Source organism: Lucilia sericata, unplaced genomic scaffold (assembly GCF_015586225.1).
Source record: "Lucilia sericata isolate MDLA Ls3-8-SP2 unplaced genomic scaffold, ASM1558622v1 Contig000000F_arrow, whole genome shotgun sequence".
Classification (NCBI taxonomy): Eukaryota; Metazoa; Arthropoda; class Insecta; order Diptera; family Calliphoridae; genus Lucilia; species Lucilia sericata.
The window spans coordinates 1,205,405-1,224,071 of record NW_023994042.1 but is presented as its reverse complement, the minus strand read 5'-3'; the positions used below and the strand labels follow the sequence as shown (position 1 = coordinate 1,224,071).

The 18,667-nt window shown below is 31.1% G+C and overlaps 1 protein-coding gene across 4 annotated transcripts in view; it reads left to right on the top strand.

Moving 5' to 3' along the window:
• LOC119607850 (DNA N6-methyl adenine demethylase) overlaps positions 1-18,667 on the top strand; it is a 207,286-nt gene that overhangs the window by 36,438 nt on the left and 152,181 nt on the right. For all 4 annotated transcript variants that reach the window (XM_037962159.1, XM_037962084.1, XM_037962239.1 and 1 more), the window contains one exon: positions 13,273-13,371. In XM_037962159.1, coding sequence (XP_037818087.1) covers positions 13,273-13,371 — 99 coding nt within the window. The remainder of the gene's footprint in view (positions 1-13,272; positions 13,372-18,667) is intronic.

Here is an 18,667-nt window from a genome sequence, read left to right as displayed (position 1 = left end):
ATAAAGTCTGTCCCTAATTTAAGTTGAATTTCATAATTTTTTTCTACGTCACAATTGGCTTTGTATGTAAATAAAAAAGCTCTGTTTTTACTGAAATATAAAAAAGAATTTAAAAACATTTTATGCCAACCTGAAAAGTATACAAATGAACTTGACCTTGATATTTAAAGTAGGAAGTATATAAAAACAATTCCTCGTTTTTATATACTTAGTGAAACATATAAATATATACATGTGTAAAAGCGTGTGAGCGTGTATATGTAAAAGATTAGATGACATTGATTATGTGTTTATAAACCTCCCCTCCCCTCCCCCATGCTCTGCATTTTCAAAACACACACGCATATACATACATAAAATGCGGAAATTATCTTTAAATATTTAAGGGTTTCCTTAGGGTTTTAACATGTAGCCGATCGACCCTAACCTAACACAAAAGTATTAGAGAGAATGCGTAGCAATATATTTCAAATACATACATATTTATATACATAGGTATATGAATGTATGTAAAAATGTATGTGTTTGTCAAACCAAAAAAAATATATTTCAAAACAAGGGTAAAATCATAAAATTAACTTGTATAAACACTTGATGGTTAAAGATTTTTTTTGAAAATCTTTTGAAGGGTAACTGAAAAAGTAATCAACACAATTTTACACTGTAACACCATTTTGGCACACTTCCTTAATGATTCATCTCGTTCGGGGTTCTTCTCCCCTAAAAATCTACTTGTGAAATGAAATGATTCACAGCTGTAGTCAGTCATAAACAACTCTCACATACAAATCTTTATTAAAATTATTTCAACTACTATTTCAAGGAACTACTACTGTTCAAGGACATGTTGCATATAAAAATTGTATTTTATTTTATAGGGATTTTTATGTTTTATTGTGTCGCCCACATTTTATGAGTCAGGAATTAATGTGGTTTGGTTGGTTGGAGGAAATTGCGTTTACAACATGATTGCATTTATTGCTGGTTATTTAGCATTTAAGTAAATAAAAACATAAGAGCAAATGGGGAAGTAAAAACTTTGATGTCCAGCCACAGTACACACACATACACAAAATAAAAACTTTAGTTATGGATTCAATATTGTCCTTTTTATTTCCTTTACTGTTATAACTGCTACAATGTGTCACTTTGTTATCACTTGTTTCTCTTTTAACAATTTTTTATTTTCATCTTGTTTGCTTTAAATGTATTATTTAGAACGCCGTCATCAAACAATAAAAATTCATGCTGATTAAAGAAGGGGTTTTCATTTAATTTTACCACTTAACCTTGAAATTATGTTGCTTATTGTTCAAACAAATTTAGGGGGAACTCAAGGTCTTTGCTTTGGTTTTATTATTATGATTATGTTTACGAAAACACACAAAAATAACCTTAGACAACAGAGATTTCTTTTCTTTTATTTTACGTATTTAGAATGTATTATTTTGTATACAAACTTTCCTTACAATTAAAAAACAAAACGAATCTGCAAAATGTTTAATTTTATTTGTTGTTTTATGAAAAACATAATTAATTGCATAAATCATGTCAAGTGTGCTCCGAAAGTATGCTTTAATTTATAAAAAATATTTGTTTTTATTAATATTAATTTTTTCACGAGGTTTCATTTCAACGATTAAGTTTCCCTTTTAAGCCATGTTCTCATGGAAAGATGAATTACTAAATTCACACTCTGAATTACTACGGCGAATAAACCCGTTCTTATGACAGATTCGCAATTCGATTTGACATATCATGTGTGGTTTTTTAACACATTATATTCACATAAATATACAATTCATAATTATTTAACAAAGGTTCTTATGAAAATTTGTTTGATAAATAATTTAAAATACTTACACTGAAAAAAATGCATGTCTGGTTGGTTGGTTAACGTGGTACTTCACTACACAAGAACTGTCAAGTAGAGTCGAAGTGACACCGTTTTGATCGAACCACTCCAATCGCCAAATGTTAAATTGTATACTATTAGATCCTGCCTTTAGCTGTGAGATATCATTAAGCTTAGATGCAGATATCTCACCAAGGTGGGATATAAAGTAACTGCCAAGAAAACAGTTTCTCTTAACGGCTAGAGCAGGACATTCACAGAGATGACCCTGCCTTTGCAACTGCGATAATGTTCATTGAAGGAGAGCCCAAGCCAACTTGCATGTCTGCCTAACACCCATAGTCCTGTTATTAATGCTATTAACCTCGATATATCCCACCTACTTCGGTTTATAAGGTGTCTTGTGTATTTCTCATTGAAAGAGGGCCACAGTAACCTATTTTCAGCCTTTTGAAGAAATTATCTGAGGATACTGCTCTTGATAAAACCTAAGGGAGTCGCTACTGAAACGGCGTTAGACATATAAAGAGCAGATCCCGTTCTGGCAAGCTCATCTGCCTGTTCATTTCCATAATATTACCTGTGCTCAGAGACCCAAACAAGGGTAATGTCAGACAGGCGGCCAAGCCTTGATAGATCCTTCTTATATTGTCTAACTAATAGGGAAGTGGTAGTATAAGATTTTAGTGAGAGAAGTGCCGCTTGACTATCGACAAAAATTCCTATATTGCCGTGAATACTGAGGTCATGCAGACGCTTACAGGCTGACATTAACGCAAATATTTCAGACTGAAAGACACCACAGTTGTTGGGAAGACAGTGAATATACTTACCCCAGCTTCTTCACAGAAGACACCAGAACCAACCCCGCAGTTCATTTTAGAACCATCTGTAAAGATTCTGGTAGTATATTTGATCGGTAGGTTACTTCTACACCACTCGCTCCTGGAAGGAACTCTGACTTTGAAAACTCTATCAAAGTCCGTGTGTGGGGTAATATAGTCGAATGATTGGTTCAAGATTGCAGGTAATAGGCTTATAATGTTAGCGTGTCCATATTTTCTTGATCTCTAACTTCCGGATGAGTTGAGACTCGCTGCGCTTCAAGCAGATATGGCCATTATAACTTAGCAGGATGTGCAATATAGTGTTCAGAGCTTCTGAATGACTAGTTTTTAGAGCACCTGTTATCCCAATGCATGCTGATCTCTGAACTTTGTATAGGTGATCTACAACAAATTTCCATGCCTTATATATACGAAAAATGCCGTACCTTACCACGAAATTGTTTCGTATTATATACAAAATTGTACGAAATATTTTAGAATAATGCAAAATAATTTTAGAAAAATGTAATTACATAAATTGTAAAATGTCAATTTAGAATGCAAACATTTTTGTTAATTTTAAAATATTTTTTTTTAATTTTGGTTAACAAATTATCATCCTCAAGTACTTTTTTTCTTTCATGTTATGACAATTATTCGTAAGTTATATGATAGTTTTTCTATAATTATAATGTAATTAATATTATTCTGTTAAATTTCACTTAAGTTTACGAAATAGAAAGTACGAAATATTTACGTACTTTCGTAAAATTAGTAAAGGTTTTTATTAAACAATATTTCGTATTATACACGAAAATTTCATAAATATTACGAAAAAGGTAGTTACAAACTTTTTGGCGTAAAGTTAAGCATGTATTATTTTCTGTGTAATAAGAAGTACTCATTGAGAGAAAGTGTGTACTTTTGTTTACTGCCAAACGTGTGTCAATCTAAACAAATTCGTAGAATTTGCCGCCATTTTTTCCTTCTATTACTTACATATTTTATGGTCTTGGTCTAATGATTCAAACGCAGAAAAAATTAGACATGAGTTTTCCATTCGTATTTATTTGCGCGCTACTCCTACGATTGTATTTTTTGTATTTAAGTATAACATTTCTTATAAAAGAAATTGTTGTTACTTTTATGGAATATACAATTTACTAGGACAATGTCAATGTCCTTATTTATAATATATAAATATGTATATATATGTTTGTATATGTGTGTTTTAAATATATATGTACTTCGTATGTGTGTTTTGTGCTTGTGTTGTTATCCTAGTTCCTAGAGAGCCTGTTTATATCCTTATTTTTCATTCATTCAAGTTTTATTTTTGTTGTTATTTCTGCTGATTTTACTATTATCGTTGTGTGTGCGAAAATTGCCAAAGTGTTTGTGAGTATGTGTGTGTCTATTCGTGTTGTTTTGGTTTTTGCCTATTTTGTTTTTTTCTTTTGCTCCTGCTTTGAAAAATAGGTTCCGTGTCTGGTTTTGTTGTGTGGGCGTTTTTATGACGTTTTTATAATAATAAAGTTGTGTTGATGATGACTTTGAACTTGATATTTACTTTGAGGCCAAATAGAAGAGAGTAGAATACAAAAATTGGTAAATAAACAAACATACATATAAACATAGATACTTACACGTACAAATAATACAAATTCATAGAATAATTCATAGAAAGGGACATTTATTTGGGTTAATAAAAGTTCATTGCAACCAATTTGTGACATTGAAAAGAGCGGAATATAATAAAGTCATCAATCACATTAGTAACAAATATATTATGTTGAATTATATTAAATTAATCATAGATTTTTTTGTAATAATTGTAGAATGATTATTTTTATATTATGTATTTTCTCTGGTTTAGAATTTATATTAAAAACTTATATCAAGCCGTAGTTCTTGCAATTACATCGAAATTCGAGAAGAATCTATTTCTATAGAAATATTAATAATACTATACGACAACTAATTACGACACTAAAATGTTTTTAAACATAAATAAGTCAACGTTGACATTACATTGATTATTTTCAATACTTCTAAACAATTTCTTACAGCTGTTGAATAGAAAATATTGTCAAAGCACTTTCAATTGTCAGGGTAATTGAAAATAAACATAAAAAATATCATAATTCAATATAGGAACCTAAAAACATATTATTGAAGTGTCTACTTCCTGGAAAACAAATCTTAACGTTCTAACCTAGCAACCAAACCACCCCATCTACTATACATTCATATACACCTAAATCCTACTTGAAATAAAATATTTGACAATTGTATTCTTCTGTAACACATTAAAACTAAGAACATACTTAAACTAAAAACATTCTCAAGACCATGTTGTCTTAAATTGTTTAGAGGGAAAAGAACTTTAAATTTTTGGGATTTGAAATTTGAAACCTTAAGGAAATCATTATTAAGAATTTTTATTGAATGACAATGGTCTCCAAAAAGAAAAAAATATTTAAGTGACATCTTAAAAGTTAAGCAGCGCAACTTAAGTGCGTAAATTAAAAACAGTTGCGTGTCAACGGTGAGAAAATGACATAAAATACAATAAAGTTGGAAATGATTCTTAAGAAACACATGTGTTTTTTGAGCTGCTCGTATTATAAATTAAGATGCGCTTGTAAAACGAACTAATACTTGTGTAGTTAGGGTTTTGAAAATGTATTTCTAAAAATTCCTATACATACTAAAGAAATACATAAATATCCTTCCTTTACTTCGTTGGGGTTCTAGAAATATTTTTAAAACTTTTCAAAATCATGTGTGTTTTAAATAAATGTATATGTATGTGGTGTTTTGTTTCTTTTCTTATTTTACATCTGCATTTTCAACACCCATCAGGCGTAAACACTTCCCCCCATTTAACAAATGTCACTTTTATTTTAAAAACAGAAAAATATTTCTCATATTGTTTTTTTTCTCCACGTTTTTCATGTGTTTTAAATTTGTATGCATTTACTTCAGTGCATTTATATGTCTCGGGTATTATGCGTGATAGAATCCCAACATTTATGCCTGTTATGGTTGACATGTGCTTGCACAATTAAAATGACAGCCATTTTTTCCTTCCAAACTCACACAAAACCCCAAGTATTTACTTGCTACTGTTGCTTTTCTTTTGGCATGCAAAACTATATATTTAAGTGCAAAAAGAAAAAATTAAAATAAAAATAAAATTGTGACACGCGTGCGCTGTTTTTACACACATGTGTCGAGATGCAAATTCTAGCATTTTAACATTAAAACATTTTTTCCCAATGCAAGTGCAATTTGTTAGTTTTTCTGTGGAACAGCAACAGCTCCTCCTTGGAAATGTTTCAATATTTATTTAAAGAACAAAAATGGAGAAACACGCCATACTGATCTCTATGTTGCGAACAAAGAAAATGTAAGAAAACAATATCCCCTTATAAAATATGTTTAGAGATTAAAAAAGATGGCTGTTTTCTTGTAAATTCTATATTTTTACCTTGATCTTGGTGGCTTATTTTGTTATTAATGCGAGACTTTATAAAATATAATGTCTTTAAAAATACTAGAATTTTTTCTAGGGAAATTAATGTCCTTTTCTAATATGCAAACTTTTGTATCTTTCAATATATTTTTCCTTTGAAAAACCTTAATTTTCCAACTTTCGAAAATAGTTTCCAGAAAAATATCCAGCTTTATACAAATTTTATTTAAAAATTGCACATTTGAAATTGTAAAACAATAAAACTATTCAGAGCCAATTTTTATACCCTACACCATTTAAGTGGGGAGGGTATATTGGGTTTGGGCTGATGTTTGTAATGTACAATAATATTGGTCATATACCCAGCTTAAAGTATACCAATCGGCTTAGAATCATTTTTAGAGTCTATTTAGCTTTGTCCGTCCATGTAAACCTTGTAATCAAACTACAGGTCGCAATTTTGAAGATAATTCAATGAAGTTTGGTACACGATCTTCTATTGTCCCAGGGACGATACCCATTGAAATGGAATAGGGCTTTTAAACTTTGTAATCAAACTACGCATTTTTGAAGATAATTCAATAAAATTTGGCACATGATCTTCTATTGGACCAGAAACAATGTCTATTGAAAATGGTTAACATCGGTCCATTATTTCCCCTAGCCCCCATACAACTGAACCCCCGAATAGGGCTTTTAAACTTTGAACCAAACTACAGGTCGCAATTTTGAAGATAATTCAATCAAATTTGGCACATGATCTTCTATTGGACCAGAAACAATGTCTATTGAAAATGGTTAACATCGGTCCATTATTTCACCTAGCCCCCATATAACTGAACCCGACGAATAGAATTTTAAGTTCATAATTATGTTCAATATACTCGTATCTCGACAAAAGCTGCAAAACCATGTTCTATATTAGCCTTGATGACCCTCGTGGATTTTATAATTATAGGGCCTCATTTGAGCCTAGCCCCTATACAAAGCTCCCTTCAAAATATTTATGACTGAAATGTCCACAATTTTATTCAACAATAAATATAGCAAATAATAGCTGAGGCATATAAATACTACATCTAACGAGTGGAGTGGTCCGGCCAAAACGAGTCTCTTCGACTCTACTTAACAGTTCGCGTACTGTAAACTATCACGTTAACCAACCATCCTTAAAAATAGCGAAGTTTGTCTGTCTGTCCATCTGTGTGTCTGTTGAAATCAATTTTCTGAAGACCGCACTTATTCACGGGGTTTAAATAAAATAAATACATGATTTTGAGAAGTTTCCTCTTTAATAACGGAGATATGAGCAAAAATCCGAGAAACCTCTGAAAATTTCATCAAAAAAAGACAATTTTTTGCATACATTGATAAAAAAGCAACAACAACATTGCTTATTGAAAAAACGTATGTTTGAATGTTTTTGGCTTTTTGTGTGTTTTATTTTGTTTGGCGTTTTTGTTGTTGTTTGTTTTGATTATTGAAATTACAGATATGAAATTATATAAAATTAATCTTTTAGATCCTTTTAAATCCTTTATTATCTTATTATTTTGTATTATATCTGACTTTGCAACCCTGGAAAACTCATTATTTTCCCTATAAATTTTAGTACAACAAAAATATTTATATTCACCTCGGTTGTAAACTTAACTAAATAACTTTTAGCACAGACACTTCCGCCTAGGGCTTTGCTAAACGCAAACTTTGTGGCAACTTTGAAAATTGTTTAATAAAAGCGACCTCTACTTGTAAGTTATAAAAACTCTCCTTACCTACAATCAGTATTAACTCCTGTCTACAATCTTAGGTTGAAAGTCACTAAAAAATCGTCATTTATAATTCAAATTCTCATAGTTTTGAGTATGTATGTCTCAGCCAGTGGTGAGATAAAAATGTTAACTTATATACCCAATCTTAGTCTGGAAGTCCCCAAAAATTCCCATAGTCCTATATGTCTCGCTAAGACATGTCGCTTAAACTGCGTCATCTGGTAGTCAGTGTAAAATAAAACTTAAAAAATGTGTCTTTGATAAGCGTACATTTAATGAAATATAGATGGCGCAATAGAGCAGACTCAAATTTGCTGCGCGCGTTTTTTGCAATCTTAGAAAAAATAAGAGATGGTAAAATAAGAGATATACAGATATATCCAGAATGTCAAATCACATATAAAAAAAATTTGACATTTATTGAAAGCACATAGAAAAATTTTCACAAATCGTCACCAAGTGTCACCTCACCTTTGAGGTGATGCTAGAGAGAGAGGTGCTGCGAATCAGCAGATTTTGCTGCGCCCTCACACAAACACGTGTATTTCTTATGGGAGCTAGGCTGCTGCGTATCCCTAGGCCCACTTTGACTTGACGCAGCACATATAAAAAAAATGGTTTTGCTGTACACAGCGAGACGAAATTTCTGTGCACAGCGGGATGCTCTCTTCTGTCTTTTTGAGAGTATTTATTTTTTTTTAATAAATAACAAGTTAGATTCAGCGTTGTCAACTTTAAAATTTCAAAAAGCACCAAATTGAAAAAGCACTAAGATAAAATATTTTTCAGTTTTTAGAGGAGCTATGATCAGTTATGGAGCGATCGTAAAACCATTTTATAGTAATATATCTGTGTATATAAGCAATACTTGTACCAATCGGATATCTTAATTTAGTAATGAGTTATGTGTGTTTAAGTAATTCTGGAGGGGACCTTGTATGAGAGCTATAACTAGTTATGGACCTATCGGAAAAAAATTCCTCAGTAATATTTCCGTGCATATAAGCAATACTTGCATCAAATTTTACATGGATATCTTAATTTCACAGTGGTGAAATGTTATTAATATACTTTTTTACAATTGTTAAAAAAGTAAAAGTTCCAGTGCTACATTCAACCAGTGTTTTTAAAAAAATTGTGAAACATGTCCCTAATCTTAGGCTGGAAATCCACAAAAATCCCATTTTTAAATTAAAATCCCCAAAATCATCATCATGTCTCAGCAAGTCATGTTGTCCCACAAAATGCTTCATCTGAAAGCATAGTCGCCATATGATACGCTACACCAGTCAGTATGTTAAAATGTGGATTATAAAAATAGGCGTTTTTAAGTTTATTCCAGAATATTTTTACCTTTTTCAAGAGGGCTAATAGGGAAGTATGGGTAAATATGGGCCTATACTTATAATTGTTGGTAAAGGAAGTTACGTCTACTTTAAAGTTATTGGTTTTCCAATCAGATTGTAATTGAAATGGATCTGGTTTTGTTTCAAAGAATATTTTCTAAAAATAAGATAAACATAACTTCCTTAGAAAAAATCTGTTCATAAGGGACCCATATTTTTATACATAGGTCTATTTTTCGAAAATCACAATATTAATATAAATATTGTGATAAATATTGATGTAAAACTCACCAATTTCTCTTCTAAATATTTAAAATTTCCATATAAATCTAAATTTTCACGAAATAATTCGCCCAACTTTTTGCGATGATCTTCAAACAAATCAAGATCACTGGAAAGAGATTTATCATACATTGTCGACAGAGGACCATTCTCTATAAAATAATTGGCCGAAGCAGCATGCAATTGTGCTAATTTTTTCAACACCGCTTTAGTATGTAACAAATCCAAACCCAAATGTCGATTAAAATTCTTAAAACCTTTTAGTCTTAAATCTTCCAGTATAAGAACATCATCATCATCATCATCAGATATATCGATAAATTACGGCACAACTAAGTTTTATAGAAGTCTTGATGACCCTGCCAAATTTCATAAAGATCGGCCCCATTTGACCCTAGCTCCCATACAAAGTCCCCTTCGGAAAAATACTTGAATGTCCCAAATTAACTTATAAACACAAATATCGCGATAAAATTCAGCACAATAAAATATTATGTAAATATAAATATATTCACAAAATTTTATCGGGCTTGGTCCATATTTGCCCCTAACCCCCATATAAAGCCTCTTTCAGAAAATTAGTTTTTCATCCATAAATTGCTTAAATGTATCGGAACAAGGGAATATTGAAGATAAATGCTTTATTATGAAAAATAAATCACATTTAATATTCATAACTGGTGTAGGGTATCATATGGTCGGCCACGCCCGACTATAATTTCATGCTTGTTTTATTTTTATTTTCTGAATGAAAATATTATTTGTCGTGTTACGATCATTTTTTTTTTCATATTTAACTAACCCATTTACAACTATCCATACCCTAGCCTCCATATATGGACCCTTTAAGACAATGGTTTTATGACCATAGCAGTCTTAAAAATATCAGTATAGCAATGAAATTTGATGTATGATGTTGTTTTAGGATGGGTTCATATGTCCCTCATACATAAAATAAGTTTACAGTTAACAAATCTTTCAAAAATTAAGAAAGTATGAGAAAATTCTACAAAAATGATTTGTTTTTGAATATAATCACCCGTTTAAATTATATAGACCTCGGTCCACAATTATACTCAGATATGTGGCATTTCATTCACAAACAAATTTAATACGTTAATTTGTTCAAAATTTTTCTATATTTCTATAAACGCAAACGGCCCTAACTAACCAAAAATTCAAAATTGATTTTATTGTTGATTCTAATATATTGCATCAAAACAAATGCCCACACCAAAATTATCAATTTTATTGACAAAAAACAAAAGGCCCTATCTACAAAAACATTAAAATTTTAAAGGCAAAAACTCCAATTTATCCATATTTATATACGCCATTGTCAACTATTATAACAAATGATAAGTTTCACTATTAAACAATTTGTTTATTTACTACAAATAAATCGCGTTGATAGAAACAAAATTTTAAAATGTTAGATACGTCCGTGTTTTGGCTAGAATTTTTTATTAAAATTTTTAAAAGTTATATTGCTATGAGTGGCCTCCGGTAGGTTAGTGGTTAATGTTCTAGTCTGGTAGACCGGAGGTGGTGGGTTCGATTCCCACCTGAGGCACTGGTTAAGGAGCGCACAACAGGCCCGATAGAGGCCTAGGTGTATTTCTTCGGATTTGATGTATATACATCCTCCTTTCAAACTAACTAACTAACTAACTATATTGCTATGAGATATGTCTCACCATGTATGAAAAAATTAGAAAAAATATTTAATTTTTAGATTTTATAATATATTAGCTATACCCAGCGTGCTTTGCTACCCTAAAAGCAATATACACTTAACGATTTTGAAGATTCTAACTATAATTGTTTCTCATATATATAATGAGATGCCATTAAAATTATTGCAAGTTCGCTAATTTTTTCAAACGTTAATAAAGATTTAAATGTAACCTATGGGCTAGTCCGCCCACTTTTTGTCCTAAATAATCATATTGACACTAAAGTGGCTCCGACAAAATTTGAGGACTCTATCTGTTATATTTTCTCAGATATACAGATTTAATATTTTCTTCATATGGAAGATGCTACGCCCACTATAGTCAATCCGCCCATTTTATCCAATAATATTCTTATGGATGTCAAAGTTGCCCATACCCAGCAAAAAATAACTGATGTCATACTTTACAAACGACATCTTAATCACATCTAAAAATGCGATTGCATACTTTTAGCTTTTATAAACCAAACATATACTTACAAATTAAAACACAGTTAAAAATGAGAAAAGAGATGTAGAAAAGTCACTACAAACAACATATTCGAAGTACTTCAAATTTTGATGAAATTAACATAAGCGTTTCATTGAAAGAATGTGGTTTATTTTTGACATACAAATATCGGATTTTTACAGCTTCTAAAGATAAGATTAGATGTAGTTCAAAGTTGTCGTTATGATTTGAACAAAAAAAAAAAAAAAATAAAACTTAAGAAAAATTATTATTTTCTGAGTAATATATAAAACTCAAAGAATAAGTTTTTTAATAAAACTTAAAAAATAAAAAAATCATTGCAAATCATTGTTTTAACCGATAATGCTTCTTTAGAGAAAACAAATGGTATATTAAATTAACTTTTACTCTTAATCCTTGTAGGTATTTGATTTTTGTTTGTTTTAAATTTTAAGAATAATCATTATTTTCTGTCCCTGAAAAAAATCATTCAATAAAACAAAAAATGTACATATCGTCATGTGAAATCCAAAAAGCCCTAAGTTACATTGAACAAATTTTTCAGGAGAAGCAAAAAAACCTTCTAAAATGATAAATTTTCCAAAAATTGTCAACATTTTCTAAAGTTAAGCTTATTTTTTATTGACAAATTAGTATTTGAAGAAAAACTTGGGGTTTTATAGCCACAGCAAGGTTTGATGCGTTCAATACACAAACATGTACATTTCTTACTTAATTGAAAAACTTCATCTTTTGAGAAAAACTTGCATTTTCAGAGTAAGGTGCAAAATAAGAGTGGAACAAACAAAACTTAAAAATTAATCAATGAAAACATTATATATTTTTGAAGAATAAAGTTTAATGTCGCATAATTTCCAAACTACATATCCAATTCTTAGTTAAAAAAACTAAATGCGAGTGAAAGTAATCATCGTATACAGAAGATTTCAATTCTCTGATCCCTTTTCCTTTTTAAAGGACTTTCAGAGATATAAATTTTTGCTTAAATTTTTTCAAATATTTATAACTTGTGTTCATGGGCGACAAATTAAGTAGAACGGTCTCTGTAAATGGCAAAGATAAAATTTATAATATATTTTATTTTTCAAAAATTTTAATTGATAATAAATTTAAAGAACATTATTTACAATTTTTCAACTTGAGAAAATTATAACAATATTTTTTTTTAATTTAATTATCTGGATAACAAATTCAAAAACAATTCTTCACCATAGATACATATCTTCAAAATTTATTTTTATAAATTCCTTACCAAAATGAGGTTATAATGTCAACGACAACGTATACAAAAATGTTGATCTTTAGATATCTTTAGATAGCTGAAACTATATTATAATTTTAGTGTTAGTATTAGAATAATCGAAGATACCTTTTTTTATACTTGACTCAAATATGTATGTTTTTGAATTTATTATACTTAAAAACTTTTAAAAATAGTAATATTACCATATAAAAAATACATATATATTTTGTTAACAAAAATATTTTACCTTTTATCCTTGCAGGTTGTTTACGGTCCTGATGGTACACCTGTGCGTGCTGAATCACGACGAGGTCGTGGTAAAGCTAAAAATCCAACCGGAAATACAACACCAACAACTGGGGTAAGTTTTTTAAAGTTTTTTTTAAAAGCTTAATATAAATAAAAAGCTAAAACTAGCCCAGTCTCGTAAGATAATAACAAATATTTGAATACTGTTCTGACAGTAAAGCAGGAAGAAATTAAGAATTTTTTATTAAAACATTTTTATACTCTACACGACTTTAGTGCGCATAGAATTAATGGTCCTATACCCATTTTTTTTAAGTATACCAATCGGCTCAGAATCATTTTCTGAGAATTAGTGCAAAAGTAACAGTTAAATTCCGTCAAAAGTAAAAGAATCGCCAAAAATAGCAATAAATGTTAATACCAATTTGGGGAAAAATCACCGTCATATTAAAATACAAAATTTGTTTTACCAAAAAAATATAATACCTCATTTTAGGTTAAAAGTAAAAATTAAACTATTTATTACACTTGTTTATACTTTTTTGTCATGGTAAAATACAAACCATCATAACTCATAAATATGTATGTATATAAAAAGTCTATTAAACGGTTGTTAACTACTGCAAATGTCTATGAATGACTGACTGCCTGTCGTGACAATGAATTTGCACAAAATTTACGCGTAAACACTTGTTTTATAATATTTATGAATGTTTGTATAAACGTATGCTCATTACACCAAACATCATTGCACTTGAGTTTTATCATATGAGTAGATTTCTTAAGTAAAGCTGTTTTAAAAATTTCTTTGTTTTTTCCCCTTTTTCTTCTTTACAAAATCAACATGTAAGCCATTTAGGCTCGTTTGTATTCAACTTGAAAATGATGATGATTTATGAAAAAGTATAAAAGTGTTTGTATGTGTGTGTGTGTCTTGAAGTATTTTGCAAATGTCTAGCAAATGTCTAACGTCTGCTGTCACAAATTCATCAACGTCATCAAAGCCTTAGTCATATACATACATACATACATACACTTACACATATTAAACTAACTAAAAGAAATATGCAGACATGTTGAACATATATGAATTATTTTGTTAGACTTACGAAAATAAAAACCAAAGTGATTTTTGTTGCTATTCAATATCCCTACAACAATAATAATAACAAAAAAACATTGGCAACAACAGAAGCCGGAATAAACAAAATGTGTATTTTATACAAAAAAGTTGTTGATAAATGAACATTTTATTTTGTATCCCAAGAGAACTTTGAAAGAATGAATTTTTGAAAAGCAAAACATTTCCTGTTGGCAGTTTATTAAAGAATTAATTTTTAAAATACATACGCCCGTTCTCTCAATCTTCAGTTATCGTTTACATAATTGGTAGATATTCTGCCGGTTTAAATAATTTCTGCATGAAAACTGTCAATTTATCGTTAATATAAAAATTTGGGTCAAAATGTATTCAAAATTTTGAATAAAGTCAATATAATAAGAATACTTACCCAGCAAAAACTTGGTAATAACAAGTATTTTAAATGAACTAAGCAGTGATGTTGTGAGTACCATAGCCATTAACGAACTCGATACCCAGATTCGTATTCTTGGTCTGAAATTTGTTTGTGCTTAAAACAAAACAATTTTTACTTCCTATTTGTAACGACTTATTTAAGTACTTATTTGTAAGTGAGAGTTGCAAGGACTTGCCTCCAATGACATCGCTGTTTTAAAATAATAGTGAAATGTGGATTTCTAACTCATTACTTTTCAATTTGAGTTTTTGCTGGGTATAAACCAATATTGATTACTAACTTTCATGACGCAGAATCACAGAATCATTCCAATTCCTGTGTAATTAAAGCACCAATGCTTAAAACATATTTAATTAATGCAAAATATTTCTCACTAAGTCTTCATTAAAGTTTAAACCCACTGTTTACAAGCCGGCTTAATGTGTGTAGGAATGTGTTTGGAATGTGTAAGTATTATTTTATTGTCATCACTTGTTGATTGAATAGATGACTTAATCATAAAAAAAGCTAAACCAAACACAAAAGCCGACAAATGTGTGTGTCTACTGGCCATAAAGACGTCTTAAAGAAAGCGACAACAACAGCCACAAAATCATGTACGCTGTCAAGCGACCACCATCAAAGTAAAACTAAAGAAAAAGAGTCATTCAAATGTACGAGTCCAATAAACACACCTCTGAAGAGGAACAGCAAGCAAGAAAAAAAAGGCACAAAGCTCTTAAATTACCACAGACAGTGCCAAACAATTTGAAAAGAAAAAAAATTAATACACATTCGTACATACAAACATAACATATGGATAAATATGAAAAGTTACTAGACAGACTGGCGCCAATAATAATGATGACGACATCATGGATGACGATGACTAGTTAGTCCGTCTGTCCGTTTATCCATTGGCTACTTAACGGACGGTGTTGGTAACTTGATGACGATGATACCGATAATAATGGAAAGTATTTGCCCATAGTAATGATTTTGTTATGGCATTTATACAAAATACTCCAAAGAAGACAACAATTCATTGGCAATGAAATCCAAACCCATCCATTGGTGTCTGGTCGGACGACGATATTTAGTTTTTCGTATTCGCATTACGCTGCATGATGATGATATTTCTCTGAGTGTTGTATCAATTGAAGAAGTAATGAAGAAGAATTTCTTAGCATGCGTATTCATCCTGTTTGGAGTTTGAGTATTATAACGTCACCAGACTTGAACAGAAAGAAGACATTCCCCAGCGGCATTTGAGCCAATGTTCGTGTTAATACTGCAGACAACTGAAAAGACATTGTGGTCGAAATGACTTTGTTGTTGTTGTTTTCTCTTCCCCAGTCAATAAGGCAGCCAGCCATACATCGAACATACAAATGAAGAAAGGAGGCACGAATCGTGCCAAACCAAAACAAACTGACGGACCAACTAACTGACATGAAAAAGAGTCAATGCTTAAGTAAGTGGTTTGTTCTTTGATTATTGGTCGGTCGCTCATCGGTCTGCAATGAAACAAGACACATTTTTTATATTCATTCCCATTCTCAACGTCATCAGCACCACCATCAATGGCATGAACATATTATAACCAAAGCCATCATCGCCATCACCAGCACCATCACCAAGTCAAGTAAAGTAAAGTTTAGTTTATTTTTCAAGCAGTCAGTCCAAAGCGCCAGCTTGTATTAAGCTAATCCATATTGCTGGCAGTTGTTGTTTGTCGTCATCGTTGCTGTTATTATTGTTTTTCATGCAACACCATGCGTTACGTTGGCACGTCTCTCCATGAATTTATACAAGTACTTTTAGCAACCGACAAACATAGATTCAAAATCTTGGTCACACACCACAAACAGTTGGGGGAATTTTTTTTGTTTTTGTTGTTGTCTTGTCTCGATTTTTTGTTTTGGCAGTACATGTGTGTACATGCCGGTACACATGATTACGATTACGACCAACAACAGCAGCAGCAGTAATAGTGTCAGTCAACAGTGGCATTTAAGCAAAATGCCACCAACATCTAGACATTTAGTTGGACAGACTGCCAACAACTAAATAAACGCCACCAGACACATCACAGACAATCATTGTGCTTTTTCAGTTCTTTTTTTCCTTATATCATTTCTTTTAAGTCTTTCACGCAACAGAAGCAACAAGAACAAATATCAAGGAAATAAAGTTGCTGTTAATAGTTGTGGCAGCCAGCAGTACAAGTAGTTTAAGGTAGCAATTGCTTGTCTCACGTACAAAGGCATCAAAGTGGTAGCAAACCATTTAAACATTCATTCATCTGTTCAACGTCCGTTGTACGTTCCTTCGTTCCATCTTACTTTTATACGTTTGTTCGTTCCATTCATTGCTGTTGGTGGTTATGTGGATGATGACGTTCAATGAAAGACTTTTTATGCCAGAAGGGTCTAACTGTGCTTTGTGACGTTTTTTTATTATTCTCTTTGTTTCGTCTTGGTTGGAGTGTTTGTTTCTAGCTGTTAGTTTGTGTTTTGTGCAAAAAAAGTTTACAGCTTCAATTCAAACGTACAAAAGTAACTGCTTTTTTGAAAGTTTCTATCTTCTCATGTAAAATATGCAAGAAAAGGATTCGACCATTAAAAGAATGAATTCATTGAAATTAATGAAACTGAAAAAATTAATTGGTTTGTAAATCAAATCCATATGTATATCCAAATCGAATTATATTGTCGAAATAAATCTCTTCCGGTGCATCAAAGTAACACCCTTCCTCTTCCCAGCACAGCATTGGTCCAAAAGAAAATATTTAATTTCCAAAGCCTCTCACAAACTAACAACAACCTTTAAGGATCTGTTCAAACGAACATATGCAAGGGAATCCCAACAGTTTTGAAGATTTCCCTTTATGCAAGTTTTTACTCACTTTCAAACCAACGACAAAAGCAGCACGTGATGTGTTGGGTTAATAAGGCAGCAAAGATTACATAAAAGCACCGCATATCTGAACACAGACAGTAAGCATTATAAAATGTATTGCCAGAGCCATAAGCCAGACAAGCGGTCTACTTTTTATGCCAGAACTGAAACAAAAACTTAAACACAAACAAAAGAGAGATGGGAAAGTGTAAGTAGGAAAAAAATCATCATTACTAAAAGTATTTAACACGATGATGATGATGATGAGAACTGTAAAGCAGACTTCCTGAGTTCAGTTGCTGTTTTATCAGGAACTTTTACCGTTGCCATTCATTACCACTGATGTTGCTGTTGCTGCTGTGGAAAAGGCAAGGGCGTTTGATGTTTGGTAGTTTCATGCTTTCCACACCCAATGACTTTGACCTGTTATTGTACGTGTGTGAGTATGTGTGTGTGGGCTTTCACTGATGACATTGGCCATGAGAGACATTCAAGTCTTTTTTTCTCTCTTTTTTATGCTGGAAGTTTTCACTATCGTTTTCTTTCTTGTTGTGGCAGTATTATCCATCAAGGACGTTAAAGTTCCTTTGAAACGTTTCTTAACGTACAGACTTACGCTCATGTTCACGTACATACATACATATATTTCAATAACATCATGCATAATCGTACGCAGTAAAAAGTTGTTTAAAAACCATTACATTACATTTCTTTTATTCAGTTTCAGCTTAATACAGACATTATTATGAAAAAAAAAAACTCGTAATAATAAAAAAAGGAAAATATCGAGATACTTTTGACATTGATGCTAAAGAAATTGTGATGTTTATGATGACACAGCCACTATGTGGTATCATCATTATATATGTTGTAAAATGTTGTTGCATGTGAGAGCATGTGTGTTGGCTTTGTTGTGCTTCTTGTTGAGAAAAAATCTTATTATGGGTTATAAAATGTGGAAAGTTGCTTTCATTGATAACACTTGTTGCT